General features: G+C 47.2%; 1 protein-coding gene across 1 annotated transcript in view; it reads right to left on the bottom strand.

Annotated features, from left to right (window-relative positions):
- EML6 (EMAP like 6) overlaps positions 1 to 27,438 on the bottom strand; it is a 265,284-nt gene that overhangs the window by 7,486 nt on the left and 230,360 nt on the right. Inside the window, exons 28-35 of the mRNA XM_055328998.1 lie at positions 13,379 to 13,457; positions 11,116 to 11,245; positions 9,332 to 9,430; positions 8,179 to 8,352; positions 4,339 to 4,547; positions 3,402 to 3,559; positions 2,632 to 2,746; positions 840 to 1,028 (exon numbers count right to left, since the gene is read on the bottom strand). Of these exons, the coding sequence (XP_055184973.1) occupies positions 840 to 1,028; positions 2,632 to 2,746; positions 3,402 to 3,559; positions 4,339 to 4,547; positions 8,179 to 8,352; positions 9,332 to 9,430; positions 11,116 to 11,245; positions 13,379 to 13,457 (1,153 nt within the window). The remainder of the gene's footprint in view (positions 1 to 839; positions 1,029 to 2,631; positions 2,747 to 3,401; positions 3,560 to 4,338; positions 4,548 to 8,178; positions 8,353 to 9,331; positions 9,431 to 11,115; positions 11,246 to 13,378; positions 13,458 to 27,438) is intronic.

Raw genomic sequence — 27,438 nt, 5'->3', positions numbered from 1 at the left:
ACGGTAAGTAATTATGAAAATTAACGTGAATAGGACAACCCTACTTCGGCTCTTACCTGTCCTTTCATCCTCATACTAAAACTTTTACTTAAATATTTACTGGCTATTTGGTGATGCACCCAACTATTTTAATTGTTAGAACTCAAATACTCATTTTATTTATTTTTTGATTTTTACAGTTTTTTGAGAGAGAGAGAAAGAGCAAGAGCAAGCTGGCAGGAGGGGGAGAGGGGCAGAGGGAGAAGGAAAGAATGCCGAGCAGACTCCTGGCCCAGCACAGAGCCCAATGCAAGAGAGCGATCTCACGACCTTAGAAGAAAGCCACAGTAGGACGCTTAACCCACTGAGCCACCCAGGAGCCCCTAACTGCTTGTTTTAATATCAGGTAAGACTTGCTAACAATAATCTTTCCCCCAGGCCACTCTTTGCTATTTTTTACTCAAGATGGATTTTTTTATTTTGAATTTTTTTTCTAAACTCCAAGAGGAACTTTGTTGGGATTTTGATTGGAATGTTCCCTTTGGCAACATCTGACATTATAAATCATTTTTAGTCTTCCCATCCAAGGGAGACGTATCTCTTTATTTTTAAGGTTTTGTGGACTCTTCTACAACAAGAGAAAAATCATTTTCAGATTTTCCTTGTATTATAGTTATAGCTGGATATGCAGCTAAAAGATAGATGGATTGGGTGTGTGTGAGTGGGACTTTCATTATTAGGCTTTCTAACTCAATTGCTCACCCGTCACATCCCACATATCTCCAGCCTGATGTTGGCCGGACCTCTCCTAACTCCAGGCCCACCGGGGGCATCCGAGCCCAGACAGAGAGGCCCCTCACCTTGTCAGCCAGGTCCCAGATGCGGGCTGTGCCGTCATTGCTGGCAGAGATGAAGATGTCCTTGGAGGGGTGAGTGGCCAGGCCCCAGATCTCCCCTTCCATGTGCCCATCGATCAGGATGTTGGAAGCAGCATTTTTTTCACCAACTTCAATTATTTCACCATCTTTGGTTCCTACTAAAATTTTTCCCTGTTGCAATAAAAACATTAGAAAATAAAGACAAATACTGTATGATCCCACTCATATGACGTACCATGTCCAATTCACAGAGAAAAGTCTGTGGAGCACTGGTGGGAAGGGGGAAGGGGAGTTAGTACTTCACAGGTACAGAGTTTCAGTTCTACAAGGTAAGAAACGTTCTGTGGGTGGATGGTGGCGATGGTTGCACAACAGTGTGAATGTACCACTAGACAGCACTCAAAAATGGTTAAAATGGTAAACTGTTACCTATATTTTGCCACAATTTAAAATGAAATGATTTTATCATCTACTAGATATCTAGTAGGTGAGAGACTAGTAGGCAAAGAGATGAAGTAAAAAAAAAAAAAGCAGCAGCAGATCTGTGTTTTAAATAAAACGTACAGAAAAACACAGAGCAAATTGGCAATGTGGCTCTGCTGGCAAAGGTACTAACACCGGAAGGGCCTAGAGGGGTTCTGTTGTTAATAACTAAATTGCTCATCCTTACGTGACCCTCTCTTTTCCTTTTCTTCCTCAACCAAGGGTAAGAGCATCTGCACAAAGTTCTCCATCTGTCATCTGGTCTCTGCCAGGACATTCCTCTGATGGCCAGCTCCCGACAGAGCAGGACGGCCGGGTTCTGCTCCTGGACGGCTCAGAGTCTTCCTAGGCTCCTCCTCACACGGAACGAAAGGCCGTCTCCTCATGACTTCCAGGTTCTGGTCCTAGCTCTGCCTCCACCTCCCAGAAGTCTCATTACCCTACCAGATGACTGCCATTTGTCTTTTTAAAAAACAAAGCTCTCAATGTCTAATTATGGAGACTCCAAGACCTGTCTGTCCGAGTCATGTCTGCCTTTTTTTTATGGGGAACATCCAGAAGGCAAATTCTCAGGCTGATAATAATTCAATAATATAAACACAAGGTATAAAACAGAGGTTGAGATTTATTTTCAAGTATCTCTGAGTTTCTTGGGAAATTAAAAAAAGAAAAGGGAGAAAAGGAACACACACATCAGAACTAAGATTCTGATTTGGTGGCTCTGGCCAAGAGCCTGGATGTCCATATTTAAACAAAACAAAACAACAAAAAAGCTAACCCCACAAGTTGTTTTTGATTTTCAGCCCAGGTATGACTTGAATGCCCATGGCTCTGAGTCAGTTTGATGGCCCCTTAGTCCCCCCGCCTACTGGCCATGTAACTGTAGGCTTGGGCGAATTTGCTACACGGGCAAATCATCGACTATCTCTGCACCCAATACGCCTGGGACAGCAGCAGCTAGCATCCACTGGACGTGGCCACGGGCCAGGCAGGATGAAAGGCCCCGTGCATTATAATGCACGCGATCCTCACAACGACCCACGTGCTGGACACAGGGAGGTTAAGCAGCACACCCAAGGTCACCCAGCCAGGGCTACCTGGGTGTGCGGCCTCTGCTAAGCTGACGCCCACCACCGTGCAAGTCACACCTTGGAGGCTTGCTTTCAGGATTCAAGGGCCCAGCAGCGGGCAAGTGGGTGGCTGCACTGACTCTCACTCGGGCCCCCGCCTGGCCCAGCCCTGAGGGGAGAGGTGGGGGACAGCTGGGGGAAGGCCGGCCCAGCCCACTCACTTTGCCGCGGCACACGGAGCGCACGCACTCCACCAGCTGGCCCGTCTCCAGCTGGAAGGCCCGGCAGCGCTTCATCTCCTGGTCCCACAATTTCACAGCACCTCCTTCTTTGGTCCTAAAAAGGATCAAGAGGAACTTGGCACGGTGGCCCGCGTCCTAAGGCGTGCCCATGGCACTCCAGGCTCCTCGTCCCTATCACCAAGGTCACAGCCCCTGGGGCCCAGCAGGGCACAGCCTCCGGGATGGCCTCTTTCTCCGCCCCACCAATGAGTGGTGACAACTTGCTGAACTGGTGAATTTCCTAGAATACTTTCAAATGTCACTACGGTAGAAGGAAAGAGGACTGCAGTCTAAAACATAATAATAAAAATTTAAATAAATAAATCAAACCATGTTATTATCAGATCAAACACGAAGAGCAATGCTTCTCTATTTTCCTGCTTCATTTTTAATCTCTGTCCCCACAGGAGCTTCCCTCTCATCCTCTCCATCCTCCCGTCCCCCAAAAGGCTCCGGAGGGAGCAAGGGGCTGTCCAAGAACACCTCTCTGGATTTTCAACTACCACAATACCACCTCTCTCCCCCTGTGACTCGTCCTTCTGAAGGGTTTGGCCTGGGGTCCTCTGGGCGGGACAGTAGATTGAGGTCCCTGATGCAGACAAGACGGGAGAATGAAACTCTGCATCTTCTCCCAGGGGGGAAATGCTTCTGTCACTGTCTCCCAAGCCAGTAAGGAAAGACCAGCTGTCCCCGGAGGAGTCTTAGCTTACGGCCGCTCTTTGCCACCGGTCACTATGAGTCCGTCCCGAAGGGTCGTGTACATCGTGAAGACAGGGCCTGTGTGAGCCTTGGCCACCAGCCTGATGAGGAAGTGGTCCTTCCACACGTAGACGTCTCCATTGATGGCACCCGTGAAAGTGAGGTTGTTCTGGAAACAAAGGGACACCGTCCACACCAGGACCCTCACAGCAGCTCTCATGGGGGTCCCCTCCCAGCCGCCTGCTCCCCGGTTAGGGAACTAGAGCCGGAGAAGCAGAAGTGCACACTCCAGTTGACCTTCCGCGCCAAGGAAAGGCAAAAGACTTGGCAGGAAAATTTCCTGGCTCTGAAATGCGCTGAGTTGGTCTGGGAGCATTGGACTTCCCCACGGTGAGCACCTCTACACATAAATGAACCTCCATCCTGGGATCCAGCCCCAGCTGGCTGCAGTAAGAGGTAAGAGCCCAAACATTCCTGGGCTCTCGAACAAGGTGCACACGAATCCACACCTGCGGGACCCAGAGTCGGCTGGGTTTCAGAATGTCCCCAGATGAGCCTGTGCCGGCTAAGGGTGTCAGCTGGGGCATCTATGGCACAAGAAAGGAGGAACCGGGAGGCTGGCCAGGGTGGGAACTGGGCCCACACCCTCTGCACCTAACCCAAGCCTGACAGGCTTGCCAGTCAGTCTGCCTCTAGAACAATGAAGCTCCTGCCCTGAGTGGGGCTCCTACCTTTCCTAATGAGTATTTTGAGAGGAAAAATTAGGGAAAATGCAGTCAACTCACCCATCTATGCTAAGGAAAGGGAAAAATGGTTGCAAGTCAGCCAATAAAGGAGAAAATGTGGAAACCGCTTTCTTGTTGGCAGCTCTGTGGCTGTATGTGCCCCCCTCCCCATGCCCATGCCCAGGGGTCAGGGCCCCTCTCAGGAAGCTTTGCTGGAACTCACAGCACCGAAGGCCACGGAGAGCATCGTCTGCATCTTGGCAGCCTCCATGGACCCGATGACCCCTTTCTTATAAAGCAGGGCGCTGCCCGCCAGGGTCCAGAACTTCATATGCTTGACACCGACGGACACAAACTGTGTGTCTGAGTCCGGGCGAAATTCAACCACAAATATGCGCTCCAGGTGACCCCCTCGGCTGGCGACCTTGGCGCCTGTGTGGGTGAGAGAGTCTGCTGAGGTGGGTGCTCCCTCACTGCAGCTCGGGATGGCTCTCCATCCCAGCCAGGCCACTGCAGGGGTTCCTCCTTCCGCAACAGCACCCCTCCTGCCTCAGATGCGGCTCCCAAGGCAGAGAGGAGAGCGTCTGGGAAATTTCCAGAGTAGCAGTGCTGCTAAAATAACCCCCACCCCACTCCACCCCCACAAGACACATCCAGGCACCCATGAACACAGCAGAAAGGGACAGCCCTGGAGATGGAAGCTTCCAGATATGAAAAAAGGGCAAAGGGCACCCTTCATTTCTCACCTCCGGTCTCTGACCTCACCAAGGGATATGGGGAGGGAAGCTGAACCCTCCCCTGGAATGTAACTGGAGATGCTCCTTCCTTGAGGCGGTTCTTAATGTCTTTACAAGATTCTCTGCTTTTAAGTCCTTCAAAATAAAGTCCTTCATATTCCTTTATCTTTCATGGTTTTGGGCTTAAAAAATTCTACCTTTTGTATTTAATTACCAGTTTGTTCCTCAACCCCATTTATTTATGTGTTTGACTCATCTGCAGAGCTTTAGTTTTCATCCTCAGCCAATCCCAGCTCCACCAAGGTAGAGCAACCTTGGGAAAGTTGCCTCAGTTGGCTCATCTGTAATTTGGGGATAATGAGAGTTCACATTTTATAAGGTGGTGTGAGGATTAAAAGGTCTGGGACAGGTGAAACCCCATGAGCTGAGCTCGGCACAGTGACTGGGGAGCGTACGCTGGTGCCATGGCTACTCTCCCCGTCGGTTCTAGACCTGCAGGCTCACCTTTCAGCCTCCGTTTTGCACTCATCTGTTTTTACCTCATGATTTTCAGCCTTTAAGTTTTTAATTTTTATTTTAAATATCTTCCCATTTTCTTTGAACTTATTCTTAATGTTTTAGCTCCAATTTCCTCTTAATTATCCTCTCTCCCTATTTACTCACGGGGCCTTTTTTTTCTTCCCCTCCTCCTCACTTACATCTTTAAACAATTCCAGGATGGCTAACATCCGGCGTTATATTAGCGTCAGGTGTGCACTATATGGATTCTGCGCTTCTATACATTTCTCAGTGCTCATCGCAGTAAGTGTACTCTTAGTCTTCTTTATCTATTTCACTATTTATTATTATTATTATTTTTGCCTGTAAACAGCTTTCCAGCGGGGTGGCAGTGGTGGATTCTCACCCAGCTGGACCCGGGCCCTCAGATCCCATCCCAGAGCCCTTCCCTAAGGGGATAGAGACCCGCCCCTTACAGCTCAGGGCAGTCTCAAAAACAAACACCTCCCTACCTAGGGCTCAGAGGTTTGAAAACTCCCAGTTCCCAAGGATACCATAAAGTTAAAAGACAAACACCACAAGGGGAACAACCTTGGCAATACTTACAGGAGACAAAGAGCTAACGTGAGCAATCAGTAAAAAAACAAACAAAAAAACTACACCTGGTAGGCAAAACATGAACAACTCTCTCTTCTCCAGCAGAAATGGCATTTGAACAGCTGGATTACAGAGGAAGCAATACAAGTGGCCACTAAAGAGACAGGATCATTCTCTGTAGTCATGGGGGAAATGCTGCTTTATCCCACACTTTCTTTTAAGCTACTGTTGGTTTCTTCCTGGTCTTAATCCACAGACACTTCTAACTGTGGGGATTACTGTGTCCCTCCTTGCATTGGTTTCTATGTTGCTCAGAACAAGTTTCATTCAAGTATCCAGGACCTGACACCGTGCATTTTATATAATAAGCTCATTTTGTACTCACCTTTGTTTCTTAACTACACACACACACACCTGGAGTGCCACAAAAACAGTCCTTGGACAAATGAAGAATAAATAACATGCTCTCTAATGGTAACAAAAACGTAGACGGGCCTCCCTCAAAACTATCATTTGCCAGCGGGACTTGAAGTGAAGGGAAAACCACACACAATTGGCTCCGAAGAGCTGGTGGTTGGTGACACGACAGTAGACATTATTAATGGCTCAGAACCCTTCTGCAGACACCCAAGTGCTGGTTCCAGCAAAGACAAAGGGAGAAAGTTCCCAAACAGAAGGCTTCTCTCAGTCATGTTTAAAAGCTTAAGAGTCCTGGCAATTGATGGGATGAGCACTGGGTGTTATGCTCTATTTTGGCAAATTGAACTCCAATAAAAATAAATTAAAAAAAAAAAAGAGTCCTGGCTCTACCAGTCCTCCCTCTGGAGGTCGAAAGGCACCCCAGTGAGCCGGAGTCTGTGCTGGGGCAGGGCTGGAGCAGGTGCTGCCCAGAGGGGCAGGTGGCAGACATTAGGAAAGCGGGCCTGACCCGAAAGGCCAGCCTGTGCGTGGGGGCCCGGCAGGGTAACTCTCTTCCAAGGAATGAGGCAGACTTGGTGCAGACAGCAGAGTCAGCGCCATGGAGGAAAGGCGTACGGAAGCAGGTAAGGCCCTCACAAGATAGGGCTTTACAAGAGATTTCTAGTAGTGGGTGGGCTGCCTTGGAATGTGGCCTGGGCCACCCTCCTGCAAGGATGCGACCGATGATGGGAGTCAGCCTGTCATGAGTGCACTTGCAGGAACTGTTATTCCTTGGGGTGGATCTGGACCAGGAAGGAGGACTTTCCAGTCTTTCCAAAGCTATGAGGCTTTGAGTCTATCATTTAAGACCCTCAATGTCTCATCCGGGACTGAATCTATTTAAGACCAACTCAACATGGCAGGAAATGAAGCTGCATCTCCAAAATAGATTATGGGGCCATTTGGACACAGTGCTCTGATGAGCAAGAAAATGAGAAATGGACTGAATAGGCTGAACAAGTCTCATCATCAAAGTCTGCAGGTTCCCAACCTCTTTTTCTCAGGAGGGATTGGAACTTGGCTCCCAGCTCTCTAGAAGCCCTGATTTGGAGAAGCGCCACCTCTGTGTGTGCCTGGCTCGGCGTGCCCCAGATACGGGCTGCCGGGCTGGAAACAGACCTCATTAACGTCCTAACTAATTGGATCTCTTCTGCCAACCTGGGAATACACTCGAAAGATTGCACATCTCTGATTCTAACATGATCATAAATTTAGTAGCAGCCGTGTGTGTGTGTGTGTGTGTGTGTGTGTGTGTGTGTGTGTGTGTTGGGTGAGGCAAGAAAGAAATCCTGTTACATTAAACATAAACCTCGATTATAAAAAAGTCAAAAAAGTTAAAATGAAAAAAAAAATAGTGTTTCTGAGACCACAATGGTAAAATCCTGTCCCAGCTCCCATAATAAGGTGACCAGGGTGGCAAGGCCACAGCAGGAGCTAGAGGTCACAGAAGGAACGCCAAGGGCAAGGAAATTTGGGTAGGCAGGGAGTTAGGACCAAAATGCAGGAGACCCAGGTCTTCTGTCTGAGGAGGAAGGCTGCAGCGCTCGGGCAGTTTCCTCAAGCGCCCACAGACCCTTCCCTAAGCCAGCCTGGGACTCCCCGGGCCGTGGGGTCTGGGGGCTGATAAGTAGTTTCTCTGGGATCCAGACACCCCAGGTTCTGTGGACCCAGCAGCGCCCAGGGGGGACTTCGGGGTGGGGCCCAGGGAGGCTTGAGCCCCACGCCGGCCACAGGCAAGCCTCCCCGAGGGACGCACCGCCTGGCTCCCCTACCTTCCTGCCAACGCCAGACGGTGATGGTGTGCTCGGGGTCCACTCCCACCGACACCAGGAGCTTCCCGGTCGCACTGAAGTTGATGTAATTGACCCCTTTCGAGTGGAAGCACCGCAGCATGGAGAGGGTGTGCTTGGTCATGGCGTCCCAGACGTGGATCGAAGGTGTGGTTCCTGAATGCGTGAGGCAGGACACACAGCTGAGGCCGCAGCGCGCTGGGGCCCACGCAACGCCCGGGGTCACCCCGCAGCCTTTCTAAGACCAGTGAGCAGGGGGCCTTACTGTTACTGGGCCTAAGGGGCCTACAGCCTGACCTGGCCAGGGACAACGAGACACATCTGCCGTGCTCTCGGAGCCAGAGGCCCGGGGGCATTTGCGTGCGGCCCACACACTCGTGGAGGAGTCTATACCACGGAAACTGGTGAGATCCGTCATTTGTATCTGCGGGTTAGCCAGATACAGTCAGCAAACATGACGCAGCGGCATGATTTTGCTGTGCGGACTCAAACTACTCACGGATGGAGCCGCCTTACCTTGAGTCTCCGTAATATCAACTGCGGTGGGTGGACAATGGCAATGAGGAAGCGTCAAGGGAAGACAACAGCTAAAATAAGTCACGTTTCTACGAGTGAAGCACTTAACACCAGCATCAAGAAGCTCCAAATGAAAGTTAAAAATGGACATGGGTTCAATGAAAACAAGCAGAAGGATATGTGGTAGGAACTGCCTTCGAAGTGACGAAGTTCAAAAAACAACAACGACAACAAAAACCCAACAACACAACACGACTTCTCACAAATGTGAGCCAGTTCACATTTGTCACTGGCAGTTTCCTGGGGTGCAGAAGAGCCAGGCACACACACGGCAAGCTGCCCTTGCCGAGCACCATCCCAGGCCACAGATGCGTGGTTCCTTAATCTGACGCCGGGCGTCTGGAGAATTATCCTCACAAGTCCACAGGGATGGGGCATCCGTTTATCTGGGTTATCGGGCTCTGGTCTGACTTTACGACGCCTCCCAATCACCAATCACTGGGTATAGCAACTCAGGTGACAGATATATTCAAGGCTCAACCCGCCCACTCCCTTTCCGGATAATTGCCCGTCAGGGCGCCTGCTCAGCTGGGGAGAGCTCGCTGCAGGACCCTCCTACCTATCTGGCTGGTGGCCACCACATTTCTGTACTTGGGGTGCTGGTTCACCGTGAGGCAGAGGATGTCGTCCGTGTGCTCCAGGTAGAAGCTCTGGCTCCCTAAGGGGCAGACACGGGACAGTGAGCCTCGAGGTTGCCTCTTGGGGCAGCCTCGAAGCATTATGCAGGGTGTGCAAATGCCCTGTAAACATGAGCCATGAAGGCCACGAGGTCTCAATTTTAGAATCATTAGATCTCTTAGGAGATCGGTTTTTACATTTACATATTCTGTTCCAGGCCAAGAAGAGCTCCCCTTCTACTCCTCCCTCCCGCTGCCTGTGTGGGTCCGGAGCACAGTCCAAGGGCAAGGCTCCCCAGGCCCAAAACGGTAACAGAGTTACTACCCTAAATGAGCAAAACAACACCAGTTACTCGTCTGGAAGGGAAAGCTGTGAAATAGGAAAGAAAATACTTAGGGACTCTCTTCGAAATCCTCATTATTTCTCAAAGTGCCACTTGGGTGCCTGGATGGCACAGGTGAGGTCTTCACCCCCTCATGCCCTAACTCAATGTATATCACAGGAGGTAGGAGAAAGGACCAGAAATACATCATCGTCTACTGTGGCACATAGGTCTGCTGACTTCCTAGGAGGCCCTGTAAACCCAACCAGATGCCCAAGAACTGAGAGGTGAGTGATGGCACCGATGGATGAAGAAATAGCACACTGCTACGAAGATGATAAGTGGCTACTAAGAAAAGAGAACACATATAAAAAATGCCAAGGCCCTCCTCCTCCCCAAAACAATAATGTTTTGGCAAATCATTATGTGCGCAGTGACTTCACGGTCTAACAATGAATGCATAGGGCAGCCCGGGTGGCTCGGCGGTTTGGTGCCCCTTTCAGACCAGGGCTTGATCCCGGAGCCCTGGGATCGAGTCCCACATCGGGCTCCCTGCATGGAGCCTGCTTCTCCCTCTGCCTGTGTCTCTGCCCCTCTCTGTGTGTATCTCTCATTAATAGATAAAAAAATAAAAATCTTTAAAAAATGAATGCATAAACTAGTGTGCAGAAATGGGAAGGAGCATACAGATGTGAAAAAAGAAAGGGGGGGGTCTGTTTTAAGATATGAAGCAAGTAAGGTGAGAGGCGCACACAGTTAAGTCCAGCGGCAAAGATACGGGTGTCAAATGAATTTCTGGATGCTTCTGTTGGCTTGCAGTGTTTCTCTTTAAACTCTTTGTTGCCTTTGAGTCATCCTACAGTTTAGGGACATTTGGGGTGTTTTTCCTTATGGTTTAAGAGTTCTCATTCTTGGGCCGCCTGGGTGGCTCAGGGGTTGAGCGTCTGCCTTCGGCTCGGGGTGTGATCCTGGGATCTGGGATCGAGTCCCGCATCGGGCCCCTGCGGGGAGCCTCCTTCTCCTGCTGCCTGTCTCTCTGTCTCATGAATGAATAAGTAAAATCTTTAAAAAAAGAAAAAAAAAGAGTTCTCATTCTTAGGGCTAACTAGTGAAAAGAAGCCAGACTTGAAATTCTGAGCTGCTAAAAAAATTGGTCCCCATTAAAAGTGAACGAGCGAGGTTCCGCCGTGCTGGCGTTGGTCGCGGGCCACAGGAGTCTCCCCGCCCCGCCGCCCTTGCTGGCTCCTGTCCCCCTGCCCCCCGGCCCCAGGGTGTCCTCGGGGAGAGGGCCCCGACCTTGCAGCGTGGCCTCGACCCTTCCTAGGCCCAGGCGAGCGCAGGGGGGACGGAGGGGAAGGGCCCCGCTCGGCCTCTCCGGGGTGGGGCGCCCGGGGCTGGGTTACCCGTGGAGAGGTTCTGCAGCACGCCGGCCGCCGCCGTGTGGAAGATGATGTCGGCGCCGTCGTTCAGGTAATGCAGGTTGTTGCGACAGTCGAAGCCCCTGTAGCCAAACACGTGCTCGAGAGCCAGCTCCTGCATGCCACACAGATGAGAGCGGCCTCAGGGCGGGCAGGGGCCAACACCTCCCCCACCCCCCGCTCCTGCTGGAGGCCTCTCGCTTCTTGACCCGTGAGGCTAAAACGCAGCCCTTTCCTCAGTTTCCCCGAGAAGCTAGGGGGACCAGCTCACACACAACTGCACAGAGTTTTCTAGAGGCCCGATCCGCTCCCGGGCTCTGCAGGGGAGTCCAGGTGGACTGACCGGGCGCCCTGTGCGGTCACCGAGAGGCTCTGTGACGTGGCCTTGAGGGGAGCCGGCCGGCGCCCCGAGCTTTGCTGGGCCTCCCACCAACGCCAGCGGGACTGGCAGAGCCGAAGACAGGCAAATGCCACGCTCGTCCTGTTGCAGGTGCCTGCCCTACAGAGTGGCTACATCATTTGCCTTTTTGTTTTTTTTCAACAGCCAGATACTGTCCCGGGCGTCCAGCCTTTCCCGTCTTCCCGTCTTGTCCTCCGTGACAAAGAGCAGCGGCCGATTAACATCAGGCCCGTTATGAAGGCGACTGGACACACACGGGCCGTCGGCAGCTCGTCTGTGCCAGGCACGGTGCTGGCTGGTGCGACACAAGATTAAGAAGCTGGGGGTCCTCTCCTCTAGGTTCCTGATTGCAGGTTCCCTGGTTTCTCTCTCCGGAGCTCATCGGGTGCAAACATTAGATTGACTGTCCTAAAATATCACCACCTCTCCTCACTCCAGAACATTCACTGACTTTCACCACCTATGGGATAAATCCCAAACTCCTAAGCTGGCACAGTTACTCCTACTCACATGTGCCCTGTACCCCTCGGTCAAGCTCAACTGTCTATTTAGCCCACATATCGTGAGCTTTCCTATCTTTATAAGTTTGCTCTTTAAAATCTCTCTTGCAAAAAATAAATAAATAAATAAATAAATAAATAGAATCTCTCTTGCCTGGAAAACTCATCTCCTCCTTTGTCTCAGACTTCCCCACCCCCACGTGTCTCCCAGAAGCTGCATGTGTAATGTGTGACCCCTCGTCCTAGTGGATAACTGAGTCAAATGGAGCCAGTCAGATGGTTTCTTCCAGGAATTTAGAATTGAAGACACTAGTAGGCTTGACTATCTAACCACGCGAGAGGACAGAAACTCAGGTGCGAGGTCATACCCGTCATCTACTAAAATAGTTCAAGAAGTCTGCAGAAAGAGAGAAGAATGCACCAGACCTACAGGGTCCTGAGGGCAGAGAGAAGCACCATCTTGGTTTATGATGGCTTTTCAGCTTCTGGATCCTGTCTTTTCCTAAAGCTCAGCTGCATCTTCGACCTGTGCTCTGTTCCATCAGAAATCTCCCCAATTAGTCCTCCTTTTCCAATAAAAAAAAAAAAAATTTTTTAAAGATGGATTCTTCTGAGTTCACAGGTGTGAGAAATAATGGTGGTAGCGTGTGTGACAAGGGCTGTGGATGAGGGGTGTGCGTGAGGGAGTGTAGGGGGGCTTAGGATAAGGAGAATCGGGGAAGATTGCACGGGGAAGATGCCAGAGAAGAGCTTAGAAAGACCAGGGTGTGGGGAGGGAAGAGGAGGCGCCTTCTAAAACACAAGGGCCTGAAGGCCCACAGCAGCATCAGAGAACATTAGGTACTGTGTCTGGGGGCTGGAGGTCTGTGGTGAATCACAGGTGCTGAGGCTGGGAGGTGGCTCCTGGGTAAGGTTCTGAAATCAGGCACTTGAATCTCCCAGGGCAGTGTGGGACTCTCCTGGGTCTTAGAGCTGTGGTGAAGTATGAAGAGTTATAGAGATCTGAGGGCAGCCAGATGTGGGTAAGGGGGCAGGGGGGGGGGGCTCTGAGGGCAGGAACAGCAGCTCTGAGGCCCCGCTTAGCAAAGAGCAGGTCCACAGAGTAGCAATCCTCCAGTACGAACAACCGAGTTCAAATCTGTCTCCACTTGCTGGGCGTTGGGAGACCTTGGGCATGGGACCTCATCAGCCACTTAACTTCTCTGAGCTGGTGTCCTCCTCTGTAAAATGGAAACAGCAGAACTACCCTCCTCATGGGTATCTACAGGACACGCGGATGGCGATGTCCACCAGGCAGGTCTTAGAACACGGATGCCAGATTAAAAACAAAATAGTTTAACCTCCTCACCTCAACCAGTTTCTTTTTTTTGGTGATATTGTTCTTCTGGAGTTTCTCAGGCTGGGGAGCTGCTCTGCTAACGGGCGGTCTGGAATGGAGAGCGAGCAAAACGACAAAACAAAACACCAGAACAGTGTTGAACGAAAGGCAGCAAGGTTACTCGTCCAGGGGGCTCAGCTAAGGACAGTGCCAGGTGCCTCGCTCTCCTCCCCTACTCAGCAGACCCTCCAACTCGGGTTTGTTCTGTTGGGCTCCCTCCCTACCAACTCCCCAAGAAAAGGTAGATTCTGACATCAAGGGTCCCGCATGACGGGGCTTCCCCACACCTAAAGCATCACAGTCAGGGATCAGGCTCTCCACCTCCTGGGGGCCAGGAAGAATGTGGGGGGGGGCTGATTTGTGAACTAAGGGGGAGCCTGAGAAGGAGAAGGAAGAGGCTGCACTTCCTAAACCCACTGGCCATTTCCCAGGCAGGGACATGCCTGTGTTGTTCAGATTCAGGTGGCTGGAGATCATGGCCCGGTGTGAAGTGGGACTTACAAGTCAGGCTTGGGAACGGGCCTCCGTGGCCCAGTGCCTGGGTCACTGTCCACACACAGAAGGGGAGGTGGGAGGGGGGGGAGATAGCAGATGGAATCCCCCCACTCTGCGCTGCACCTCAGGATTACGATCTATGGCTACCAGCATCCCAAGGTTCGCCTTTCCCTTCTCAGTTCTGGATCTGGGCCTCCGGATTTAGCTAAGAGATTTTATGACAGGTGAGCTCCCCACTCTTACACGAGCTGGCCAACGTTTTGTAACGTGGGGTTCCCTTAAAATCCGACTTCTTGGGGTTTAGGAAATGGGGGGTGGGCACGGGAGACCTGCACTGGCTCCCGCCGCCTGTTCCAAATCCATTAGTTATTGCTCTTGGGCTATGCAAAGAGAAAGGATTACCTTGATCCCCTTGTAAGCAGCAAACAAAGCCAAGTGAGAAACTTAGTACAGTTTAGAGCCGCATTGGCAACCACCTCATTCATGCACAAGCATTATCCAAGTGAACAGACATTCCTGTGTGGCACAAACCATGCTTCCCGAGCATGCCAGCAAAGAACTAAAACAGAAATGAAAGAGTGCACCAGTCTACAAATTCAGAAAGCTCATACCCTGGCGTCTCTGGGCAAACTCTGCACTAAAGCGCCTACAGAATGGGGAGAAAAAAGGAAGCCTTGTCAATGCTTCCCGCACACTCTCCGTGACTTTGCGAATGCGCCTGGGGACTCTGCTTATTTGAGAGTGTGCTGGGGAAAAACTTGTTGTCAGAGAAACAATAACATCCTCCTGGATGTCGCTGGGAGTTATGCACAATGAACGCTTTGTTTCCGAATCCAGTTCGACTCATAATTTAGCCTAATAATTCCCAGTGTTTCTTGGTAGGGCAGCTTGCCTGCTGGAACGGCCTGCATTTTTGTGCTGGGGAAAAACAAGTTACCTTTATTTTCTGAGAAACTCTTCAATCAAAACATGTTATGTAATCATAAGTGATAATTGGATCAAATGGTATTATTATCTGCACTGAAGAATAGGGAGTGAGCACATCTCTGCAAAAACGACACCCCCGGCTGATGTCATTGCTGCCAAATTGAGCAAAACCGGGAGGCTGGGGGCATGCCAGTTCTCGCAATTAGACACTTCCTTCACATTAATTATCACTTCCCAGGACATCTGCTCTTTCTTCTGTTTTAGTGGGACTTTCAAATGAAATCCGTGGGTTTCTTCTTTCACCTTAGAATGTTCAAGTGTGTGACAAAAGCAAGCCGAGGTCTGAGATGGGAGCAGGAGGCCGCTGGGGCTACAGCGTGGTTCAGAGGCGGAATTGGAGATTAAACACAGGGCTCGTTTTCAGGGTACACACAGGTTGTATAATATGTTCCATATTATACAGTGTATACAGAGTATGCATACAAGCACAGACACTGCGCACTTATATATACACGAGACTGTATATATATACACATTGAGGCAATCCGATGCTTTTTTTCACCTTGATTTTCAGTTAAAAACTGAAAAAGTAAAGCAATCTCAGAATGTTTCTTTCTTATTTCACAAGCATATGTTTATAGCTGTATTGCTTCAAAACTGAAGATGAGAGGGGCGAAAGGAAGAAACCTGCATGGTGGCAAATTCAGCGGATTGTAAGTATAGACCCTTCGCGGCTGTGGATTCTGCATGAACGCTTAGTACTGGATGCTCATCGAACACCTGGGCTTTTCCAGAGTGCTGTGAATACTTACTTGACAATTCCCTGCCTCCAAAGGAAAGCAAGTTAAAACACAATACAAGCATTAAAGGCTTCTTTCCAGGCATCTATAAACAGCGTTCGTAACATCAGACGTGGGAGGAACTGCCAAAAATCTCAAACACAGCCAAATGCTGGAGGTTTGGCATTTTTCAGCAGATCTAAATCCTTCCAGATTCAGATGCCATTGGAAATGTGACTCTGAAAAGCTTTGCTGAGGTGGGAAAGAGTAGGGTGCATGAGAACATTCACTCACTTTTCAGTCCAATAAACTCTTTATAGCTGGCTGTCCCCGCGGGCACTCAGGACGGGAGAGCCAGGGAGAGCCAGGACGGGAGTGAGCACAGCAGGGATTAGCGGGGAGACTCAGGAAGGTGGAGAAGAGCCTGGGAGGTGAGGAGGTGGGGATCCCAGAGGGGTGGAGCAGACACACAAAGGGGCCTCTGGGGGCAAGTGGAACTCTGAGGCCACTCAGGTAAACAAAGAAGAGAGTTTCCACTGGGCAAGAAACTTAGGGAGGGAGCCTGGCAAAGGAGCAAACAAATTGGATGAGCAGGAGCGAGGATGACGGATGGGCCTGAGCTCTGAGAGAGAAGAGTGGCTTTGCCAAGGAAGAGGGAGTAGAGGCAAGAAGCTGAGGGGAGGCCTGTGGCCTTGAGCATGTGACAGGCTTAAGTAAGGAGGCGGTAGTGTTCTCGTCCAGTGCTGGGGGTGCAGGCTGCAACAGCCACCCACGTCAGTGGGGAGAGTTCCTACGGGACCGCCCCATGTCCTCTGTGGAAATGGCACATTCTTGGGCAGGGAAGGACCATAAGAAGGTCAGCTGGTGCTGCAATCCTGTCGTCCAGCAGCTGGGCTGCTGAAGAGAAAGTTTGGACTCCCTTGAAGATGTGTGGGGTCTTACTGACAAGGCCTCTCACCCCACAGGGGCCCCCAGAGGTGGCCAGGCCCGGAGCTCACCCCTCTTTGCCCCCTCCCCAGGGTGCTGGGGGGAGCGGAGCACATGATGACCTGAGATACACAGGAGAGGGCTCAGAGCCAAGGTTCTTAGGGAAGCGTCTGAGAGGACAGAAGACGGAAGCTGTGAGGAAAACCAGTCACACCCCCAGAAGAGCGCAACATGACAGCCAACTGGGGAGTGAGGCTCAGAAAGCCGGTAAGAAACAAAGTTGTTGCAAACAGCTTCTATAAAGAGGGGTGTGGGTGTGGAGAAAATCACTACATTTAGTCAAGAAATGCAAGTTTGGAATTGTTTTCAGTGTTGTTAGTCAGACATCGTTAAAGGGTCCTTGGAGGAACCGTAGCTTTCTTAAGATCCCAAAATGTGCCATAAAATGCTCCAAGAATTTTTCAAAATGTCTCGGGAAACCATCTGATCCTTTTTGGTGGGAGCCAGCAGATGATCTGAGCACTGTTTGAGCATTGTCCTCCGATGAGTCCTATCAACCCATGCTAAATTGTGTTTGTACTTGGGCATTTTTTCTGGGGACATGAGGCAGGTTTTAAGCAAATTTTCAAAGACGTATGTGATTTGAGAGTGAGAGGTTAAGGACCATTGCCCTTGGATAAATCCAGGTTGCAGAAAATTCTACAAAGCCAAGGGAGATCTGCATTATCAAAATAGAAGGAGCTGGATTTTGTTAAATGTATTCCTAGGTCTTCCAGAACCACCTGTGGAAACTGCTCAGTGGTGAAATGGAGTGGAAGGGAGAGAGTCAGACAGGAGAATTATGGGATGCCCTGAGGGAAGTCCACTATCTTCAAAATGCTTTGGACTGAAGCCTATAACTCAGCCCCCTCCTTCGCCCCCCTTTTTTTAAAAAAAACAAAAATGGGGATACAGTCCTTGAGTTGGCCATTTTTGGTGAATATGGAAAGGAGGGAACTATGAGTAAGGTGAGCAGACTACTGAAGAGGCCACTCCAATAATCTAAGGGAAGAATGATGAAGATCTTGACTAAAGCAAAGGTTGCAAAAAAGGAAAAAAATGAATCTTTAAAGGGATACTGGTAAAGGAGACTTCAAGAACTTTGTAACTGATTAGCTCTAGGGGTTGAAGGAGGGAGAGCAATCCAAGTGGAATACCAGTTTTCTGCCTGGGCACCTGGGTGGATGGTTATACCAATGACTAAGACAGGAGGAGAAGAGTCATGACAAAAGATGATGAGCTGCATTGTGGCATGGTAAACTCTGGACATCAGTGGGCTGGAAGCTCAATTAAGAGGTGTGACTCAGATAACCATCAGCCAATAGGTGGAATATACAAGACTGATCTAGAAGAGAGCAGAAGCTTGAGGACCAACAGCAGGTGAATGGCTAGAAGAGGGGGAAGACCAGGGACACTGAGAAGAAATGAGTGAAGAGGTAGTCAGAGGGCCAGGAAAGATGGTTTCTAAAAGTGAGTGAGAGAAGAATGGATATAACTTCACTATCCAATGTGGTATCCACTGGCCACATGCAGCCAGTCCAAATTAAAGTGTGCTGCAACTGTAAAATAAACACTAGATTTTGAAGACCTAGTAAAAATAATTTTTAAAAAGGAATATAAAATGACTCAACAATTTTCACAATAAATTATATGTGGAAATAATATTTTTAATATATTGGGTTAAATAAAATACACTATTAAAATTAATTTCATCATCTCTTTTAACTTTTTAAATGTGATTATTGGAAAATCACCTAATCGAATGATGGAATCGACTAATCTTCACTAGAGAGTGAAGGAGAGACTTGGTACTGGTAAAGCCTGGGTGAGAAGGAGAAAGGGGAAGAAGGTGAAGGCAGGAATGTGTGGGTAAGGGTATAAGATCAGTCAAAGGATTTACTTATTTCCTGAGCATAGTTTGATGGGGATGCGAAAGACTAGAATGTATTTCTTGGCTGAGGACAAGGATCCAGTTTGGGGCGAGTGACATAAGGGACATAGGAGAGAAAGGCGATGATTGGGGAGCAAGGATGGCTGGGAGGCTGAGGTCCAAGCACCAGATGAGGGACTAGCCTTGAATAGGAGTAGGGATTTCATTTCTCTAAGAAGAAAAGGAGTGAACGGTTAACATGGGTGAAGGATGGGAAGCAAGACAGAGAAGAGATAAAGAAATGCCAAGATGTGGTTCATGCCCAATAGCTTCTGTTTTCTCAATGACATAGGGTAGAAAAGCCATGTACCTAGAGTGGAGGGGGTAGGGTTTGGGCAGGAGGATGAGGAAGGGACAGAATTGTCTTTGACTATCGAGTGACTTTCAGAGGGGGACAACCAAAGACAAGAATGAACATGAAGGAGCACTGGAGAGGGCTTCGGTGCAGCTGGCAGCGTGGACGCTGGTGAGGGCAATCTACACTAGTCCAATTTTCTAGTCAGAAGAATGGAGATATGTGCTGTAGGAGAAACACAGGGGTGAAGAGCCAACAGGACTGGAAAAGTGGCATTCAGGCAGACAAAAAGATAATGAGGCCAGGAGAAACTGATGAATCTAGAAAAAATGGAGGCATCAAGGCAAAGATGCTTTCATGAGGATTAAGATCAGGATTACTGGGAATGAGAAATCTAGAGGAGAGAAGTTTAAGTCACTGATGGACAATGGTGATGATGTAACCCATGGCTGGCAGGAGCCAGGGTCAGTCAGTCAGTTGATCATTAGGGGAACTCCTCAGAGACAGGAAGTTGACAACTGACAAGGACAGGAAGGGAGAGAAAATGGCAGAGCATGACGGGAACTTCAAAGGAGTAGGGTGGGGGTGGCTAAAGAGCCAGCCAATATGCTTAACAAACACAAAACACCCAGATTCCCCACACCTTATAGCCAGAGACGCTGTTTCAAGGGGCACAAATCACGCACCCCAACAATTGTTTCTGCAAACATCTCCCCCCAGTTACCACAACATGACCACACAACAGTAGAAAAGGGGAGGGAAATGAACCTGATAGCAGCCATTCCCTCCAAATGGAAATCTGAGAGATGTTCAGAGGCTCGATAAAAACAACTGCACCCAACCCTGTCACTGTCCTGAAAGAGATGCTTCCTCTCATCAGAAAATTGCTCACTTATGTGTGGTGTGCGGTCTCCATGAGCCAGGGGGCTTGAGTTGACTGATTATACTGTAAGACTATGATTTCCTGGGTGTATTAATCTTTCAAAAAAAAATCACTCCACCTCTGCATTTATAAGCCCTGGCACACATTTTTTTGATGATAAAAAACGAACAAACTATGGTAGGTTTCATTCCTAAAATTATCAGTTACATAGAAGTCATTCTTTTGCTTCAAACAATACATAAAATCAAGATAATTGAATAAGGGAGATCATTTATAAAGGTAGCATTACATTCCCTTAAAAAAAAACCCCAACTATTCTGCTTTCCACAGAGCTACGTAGGCAAGCAATAGCCCTTTGGAATGGCTAATGGCAGCATTTGGGGAGCATTTGGGGAGTTTAATGGATACCTAACTTCACTTCCTCCCACCTTGTTAAAGAACAGGAAACCCGCTACCTGATTCAGACCAGCTGGGAGAGCAGAACTAGACAAAACTAAGGAACAGAATAAAGAACAACTCAGCCTAGAGAGAAACGCCCTGGAAGAGCAGGGACGCTGCTTGCCCTGCTTGCCCCGCACACGTGCAATCACGGCCCTGGAGGCAGGTCTGAGCCTCACTTCCACGTGACAGCCACGCAACGGCAGGTCCCTGAAGAGCCAATTCCTAGGCTCTAAGGTCAGTCCATCGGCACGAATGGGATGGAAACATAGAATTTGAGGCTCCTTCCCACTTATCAGACCAAACTTTGGGATAGGGTGTAGCGGGTCTGACAGCTCTCGACCTGGGAAATTTGAGGGTGAATTCAGAAGCACCTGTTAGCAAGATGGTGCGTTCTTAGCAGCTCTTACCATCTGAGCTCATAAAGCAGCTACTGATCAGTGATGACAAAGGGCCTCTGTGAGGCCAGTGGAGCGAGGAAAGGGGAAGTGCCAGGCTGTTTATTCATTTATTTCCCCTTGGAGGGGAGCACAGTCCTGATTTGTCAAGCTCATCATGCCTCAGGGAAACCTGAAATGGGTAGTGACTGATTAAATACAGCATTTATTTATTTTTATTACTTTTATCTTTTAGATTTTATTTATTAGAGAGAGAGAGAGAGCATGCACAAGCGGGAGAGGGGTGGGGAAGAGGGAAAGGAGACTCCCACTGAGCAGGGAGCCCAATGTGGGGTTTGATCCCAGGACTCTGGGATCATGACCTGAGTGGAAGGCAGACATTTAACCGACTGCGCCATCCAGGAGCCCCTAAATACAGCATTAAAAAAAAAAAAGCCTTGGGAGAGGTTTCTCTCCCTAAACATAGCAGAAAAGGTTAGAAGAAAAATTTGGGATTACCTAGAGATGGCGGTTTCTTCCAATTCAGGCCAATCTAGTTAACCTTTGCAATATTTTTATACTTCACCACTTGTTAACATGTTGTTTCACTTTCAATCTGCTGACAAAGAAGCTTTGTATGTAAAATAGATGTGATGGCTACAATAACGCAGACTTTTCTTTTCAGGTCTTTTTTGCCTATTTAAATGGCTTCAGACCGAACAGTCATTTAATTCCTAACAGACAGATGGTATGAAGATAAAATTATTGAACCCAGAGCAGTCTCGTGGCCAGATTCTACATGGATGGATGTGGCTGCTGATGACGAAGGGATTTGTAGGCCATTTTGAGGACAGATTAATAGATTTAAATATTAAGAGAAGCAGGCTAAGTAAGTTCATCCATTCATCTACTCATTCGACAAATATTTACTTACTAGGTACTATGAGCATGGCACCGTGTTAGGCACATGGCGGTAACCAGGACAGCCAGGTGCTGACCCTTGAGGAACTAAGAGACTCACACAAAATTGACAATTCAGTGGAACTTTAAGTATCTTGACACCATGGACCAATATATTCAGTATCCAAGGATTAAAGGAGGCTCTTAATTTGGGGCTGAAACAAAACCAAAATTCCCTTAGTGTTTCTTTATAAACACATGGTGTATAGTTTTCCTTACAGGATTTTCTTTTTGCTTAAGTTCATAAATCTGTATAAACTGATTCAGAAGATATGTGATAAAAAAGGAGAGGATAAATTTTAGGGCCTTCCCCATTCAGTCATAAGCACAATTTAGGAAAAGGTCTGCAAAACCCTAGTGCTAGAGTGCAGTCTTGCGGTCATTTGGTGCTGGGACCCAACTGTTCAGAGATGAGGAAACCAACATTTATAAAAGGCTCAGAATCTGTTTCTAATTGTGGATTGGTAAAAGCTTCTTGGTTTCCCAAGGAACATATGGTAGAGATTGATAGTTAAAAATGTAACAGAGGGACTAAAATATTAATGTAGGAGTATTCACAGACTCCTTCTTTATAATCCCCTGCTAAGAATAATTCCGGCAATGCCACCCCGGCATCTCCTCATACTGGGTAGCTGAGATGGATGGAGGGTGACATAATTTCATGAACCATGGAGGACTGGGGGAGGGATTCCACTGAGGACAAGCACCCCCCTCTCATGCATGTTTGGGGGTGCCCAAACTGCCCCCTTCATAGTTGAGCACTGAGATGGGGAGATGATGACCCTTCAGAGTCCTGATTTACCTGTAGGTCCACAAGTGGGGGTTATGGAGAGACACTGCGATATTGACAGCTGGGGTCACTCAAATGTGGATCCAGGGGGCCACCAGCAGGCCATTGGTGCCTAGGGACAAATCCCTGTGTGTGGGGACTACTGGAGGCACCATTCACCCATCCACCCAGAAGGAAGCTCACAGCACATATGAATGAGGGAGGAGGTGCCTGGTCCCCTGGATAATCCCTGGTCATCTGTGTCACACACTCCTTGCCAGAAAAAGGAGATAGTTACTCTCAATGCCACAGAGACTAAGAGTAAGGGCTATTGTTTGGAATTGCCTGAAGGCAGAAGTCAGGGGGAGACTAACCTGAGAGCTGGAAAAATGGCCAGGGGTGCCAAATGCTTAGAGGAAGAAATTTCCAAACTGGATTATGGATATAAAGACAAGATGCCAACAAGATCTCAGACTCTGATACCTAGTGGGTATCAGTAACTAGAAATTAACCTAAATCTTGTTAAATTGTTAAGGAGTTTATTCACAATCAACAATCATTTACCGAGTCCTGGCACTATTAGCGAATTCGGAGAAGAGGCACTGTATCAGAAATTTTGCTTTCACAGAGTTGACATCCTAGCTGCGGGAGAGGCGCTTCATGAGAATCTCTAAACCTAGCAAACAGCAGAGGCCTGTGATTGCTCAATTCTTAAGGCCTCCCACCAACAGGAGTAGAATAATAGAGCAAAGCCCAAAAAGGTCATCCTCCACAAAGCCAATCTCAAACTTGGCCACAAAGAACAAGAACAAACAAGGAAGATCTTGGCAGGCACAACAGGTAAGCAGAAGGATGACCAAGGACCCTATCCCACTGTGCTGGAGATAACCTCACACAACCTGAAACCAGGGCATGCTGAGGCAAGACTGGCAAAGCTGAAGTCAGTTCCCCTGATCTCATGCAAACATGGTGCAGTGTGGGAGAATTGTTTTATTTTTTTTTTTTTTATTTATTTATGATAGGCACACAGTGAGAGAGAGAGAGGCAGAGACACAGGCAGAGGGAGAAGCAGGCTCCATACACCGGGAGCCCGACGTGGGATTCGATCCCGGGTCCCCAGGATCGCGCCCTGGGCCAAAGGCAGGCGCTAAACCGCTGCGCCACCCAGGGATCCCGGAGAATTGTTTTAAAGTGGTTATGCCTCTTGAGCTTGCAGGCATGTAGTCAGACTATCCTGAACACTCAGGTATGTGTTTGGGGAGGAGATGGAATATTAAAACATATGAAATAAAACCCTGAAGAGAACAGTAAGGGGAGCCTCTTTTACTTGGAAAAAGTTCTCATAAGTATGCTGTTTCATTGGGGTCCTCTGGGGACTTGTGAAGCCTTGTTATAACACTGGTGAGGGAGATGCTGTTAGTTCCTGCCTTATGTAACCATTCCTATGGTTTTCCAATGCTCCAAAATTAAAGAAACTGTACATCTCTAACTCTTGTATTGTCATCTTTCCATCACTGACATCACTGTCCTATTGTGATGACCAAGCAGATGGCTGTCAGAGTGGGATTAATGCCAAGGACTCCCTCAGGCCTTTGCCAGAATGCAGCCAGCCACTTTCCAGATAAACACTGGACATCTATTGAGGTTTTAGATGTAAAAGAAAGCCCCAAGGGAGCTAAGTGTTGCTTTGACTTTGACTGAGTCAACTCTTTGTAAAAGTTAAAGACTCCAGAATCAAAAGACAAGGGGAATTTAGAGACACAAAAGGTTTCAAATGTTGGAGGCAATGGTAGTGATGACACAGCTGATAAAAAAAACTTTATTAACTAACTTAGCTTTGCTATAAAAAATGGCCACAAATGGAGAATGATTTCAAATTAAAAAATTTTAACAGGAATACTTCTACTTTAAAATATGTAAATTATCCCAATGAAGAAAAGCCCAACATGAAGTAGATTTATTAGGGAAAAGTACCCAACATTGAAAGAAGAATTAACACCAATTTTTCTCCAACTCTTCCAATAAAAATCAAAAAGGAAGGAACATTCTCAAACGCATTTTACAAGGTCAGTATTATCCCAATACCAAATCAGAAAAGGACACTACTAGAAAATAAGAGGCCAATATCCCTGATGAATATAGATGCCAAAATTCTCAATAAAATACCAGTAAACTTCATTTAGTAGCACATTGAAAAGATCATTCACCATGACCAAGTGGGATTTATTCTGGGGATGCAACGATGGTTCAAAATGAGCAAATTGTCAATGTGATACCTCACAATAGAGTTAAAGAAAAGAATCATGATCATTTCAATAGATGCAGAAAAAGCATTTGACAAAATTCAACATTGACTCATGAGAAAAAACTCTTAACAAATTAGGCAGAGAAGGAACATATCTCAGTGTGATACAGGTCATATAAAACAAGCTCATGGCTAACATCATGCTCAGTTGTGAAAGATTAAAAGCTTTTCCTCTGAGGCCAGGAACAAGCCAAGGGTAACAATTCTTACCCCTCCTATTCAACATAGTACAGAATGTCCTAGTGAGAAACAAGCAAGAAAAAGAAAAGCTATCAGAATTGGAAAGGAAGAAGTAAAACTGTTTCTCTATTTGTAGATTACATGATTTTATATATAGAAAATACTAAAGACTCCACCAAAAAACTGTTAGGGCTAAACAATGAATTGACTAAAGATGCAAGATACAAAATTAACATACAAAAAAATCAGTATCACGTCTAGATGCTAACAACTTTTCTGAAAAAACAGAGAAATTTATCTCATTTATAACAGCATCAAAAATAATAAAATAGGGGATCCCTGGGTGGCTCAGCAGTTTAGCGCCTGCCTTTGCCCCAGGGCATGACCCTGGAGACCTGGGATCAAGTCCCACATCAGGCTCCCTGCATGGAGCCTGCATCTCCTTCTGCCTGTGTCTCTGCCTCTCTTTCTCTCTCTGTCTCTCTCATGAATAAATAAAGATTTTTTTTAATCTTTAAAAAAATAATAAAATACTTAGGACTTAATTTAGCTAGAGGTGAAAATCTCTATGCTGAAAACTGTAAGATCTTGATGAAAAAAATTAAAGAAGACAGAAATATCCCATGTTCGTGGATTGGAAGAATTAATGTTGTTAAAATGCCACTACTACCAAAATCCATCTATAGGTTCACTGCAATCCCCATTTTAGATTTCCAATGGAATTTTTCGCAGAAGTAGGAAAAAGCACTTCTATAATTTATTTGGAACCACAAAAGACTCCTATAACCAAAGAAATCCTGAGAAAGAAGAACAAAGCAGGAAATATCATACTCCCTGATTTCAAACTGTACTATAAAGCTACAGTCATTCAAACGGTATGGTACCAGCATAAAAACAAACAGATCAATGGGACAGAATTGTGAGCCCAGAAATAAACCCAAGCATACATGGTCAACCTAATATTTGACAAAGGAGCCAAGAATACTCAATGGAGAAAAGACAGTCTCTTCAATAAACGGTTCTGGGTTCACTGGATATTCACATACAAAAGAATGAAACTGGACCCCTATCTTATACCACTCTCAAAAATTAACTCAGTGGGTTAAAGACATGAAAGTGAGACACGAAACCTGGGAACTCCTAGAAGAAAACATAGCAACAAAGCTCCATGACATGAATCTTGGTGATGATTTTTTGGATATGACACCTAAAGCACAAGCAACAAACTGAATAATAAACAACTGGGACTACATCAAACAAAAAGTTTCTGTGCAGCAAAAGAACCCATCAAAAAAGTGAAAAGACAATCTACAGAATGGGAAATTTTTTTTAAAAGATTTTATTTATTTATTCATGAGAGACACACACACACAGAGAGGCAGAGACACAGGCAGAGGGAGAAGCAAGCCCCATGCAGGGAGCCTGATGTGGGACTCGATCCTGGGACCCCAGGATCATTCCCTGGGCTGAAGGCAGGCGCTAAACCACTGAGCCACCCAGGGATCCCAAAATGGGAAATTTTTTTGCAAATCATATATATATAGTTAAACCTCATACAATCCAATAGCAAAATAAAAAACCAAAAACCTTAAAAAATGGGCTATAGACCTCAAGAGAGGTCTTCTCCAAAAAAGATATAGGAAAGGCCAACAGGTACATGGAAAGATACTGAACATCACTAGCGTAAGGCAAATGCAAATTAAAACCGCAATGAGACATCATCTCACATCTGTTCGGCCGTCCTCAAGACAACAAGACAGATACCAGAGTGGATGTGGAGAAAGGGAACCCTTGTGCACTGTTGGTAGGAAGGCAAACTGCTACAGCCACTGTGGAAGATAGTATGGAGGTTCCTCAAACAATTAAAAATATAACTATCATATGATCCAATAATCCCACATCTTAGAAATGTATCCAAAGGAAAGAAAAAAACTAACTCAAAAAGACATCTGCACCTCCATGTGCACAGCACCAGTATCTACAATAGCCAAGACATGGAAACAACCTAAGGGATGAAGATAAAGATGTGGAGACATAAACAGTAGAATATTAGTCAGCCGTTAAAAACTGAGGAAATCACGCCATTTGCCATATGCTGTCATTTACGTGTGGCATCTGAAACAAGCCAAATTTATGGTTACCAGAGGCAGAAGGGAACGGGGGGGGAACTGGAAGAAAGTGGTCAAAGGTACAAACTTCCAGTTATAAGGTAACTAAGTGCTAGGGATGTAATGTAGAGCATGAGGGCCATAGTTAACGCTGCTGTGTGATATATGGGACGGACAGTAAATCCTAAGAGTTCTCATCACAAGGACAAGGTTTTTTTTCCTTCTTTCTTTTTTACTGTATTTCTATGAGAGGATGGAGGGAGGCTAAATGAAGCTATTGTGGCAATATATTTTTCATAATATACGTAAATCATACCATCGTGCTGTAAGCCTTAAATTTATAGAGTGAGGTCAATCATTTCTCAATAAAACTGGGAAGAAAACAGAAGAAAAGGAGATATATTAATATTTACCTACTATTGGATGATAGGGAAATGAAAAAAAAATACACACGTGTACTAAATGTTTCTCCTGACAGCCACTCGACCCTGTAATTCTGTATCATTTAGGACAAAGATGATATTCAAATTTAAAAGTGATTTTCTAATTATATTACAGATTTCCCTCTCTGGAAAACAAATGGTATTTAGTGAAGACATAAGGCTTGCTAGATACAAG

Source organism: Nyctereutes procyonoides, unplaced genomic scaffold (assembly GCF_905146905.1).
Source record: "Nyctereutes procyonoides isolate TBG_1078 unplaced genomic scaffold, NYPRO_anot_genome, whole genome shotgun sequence".
NCBI classification, from domain to species: domain Eukaryota; kingdom Metazoa; phylum Chordata; class Mammalia; order Carnivora; family Canidae; genus Nyctereutes; species Nyctereutes procyonoides.
This window is presented reverse-complemented; position numbering and strand designations above follow the sequence as displayed.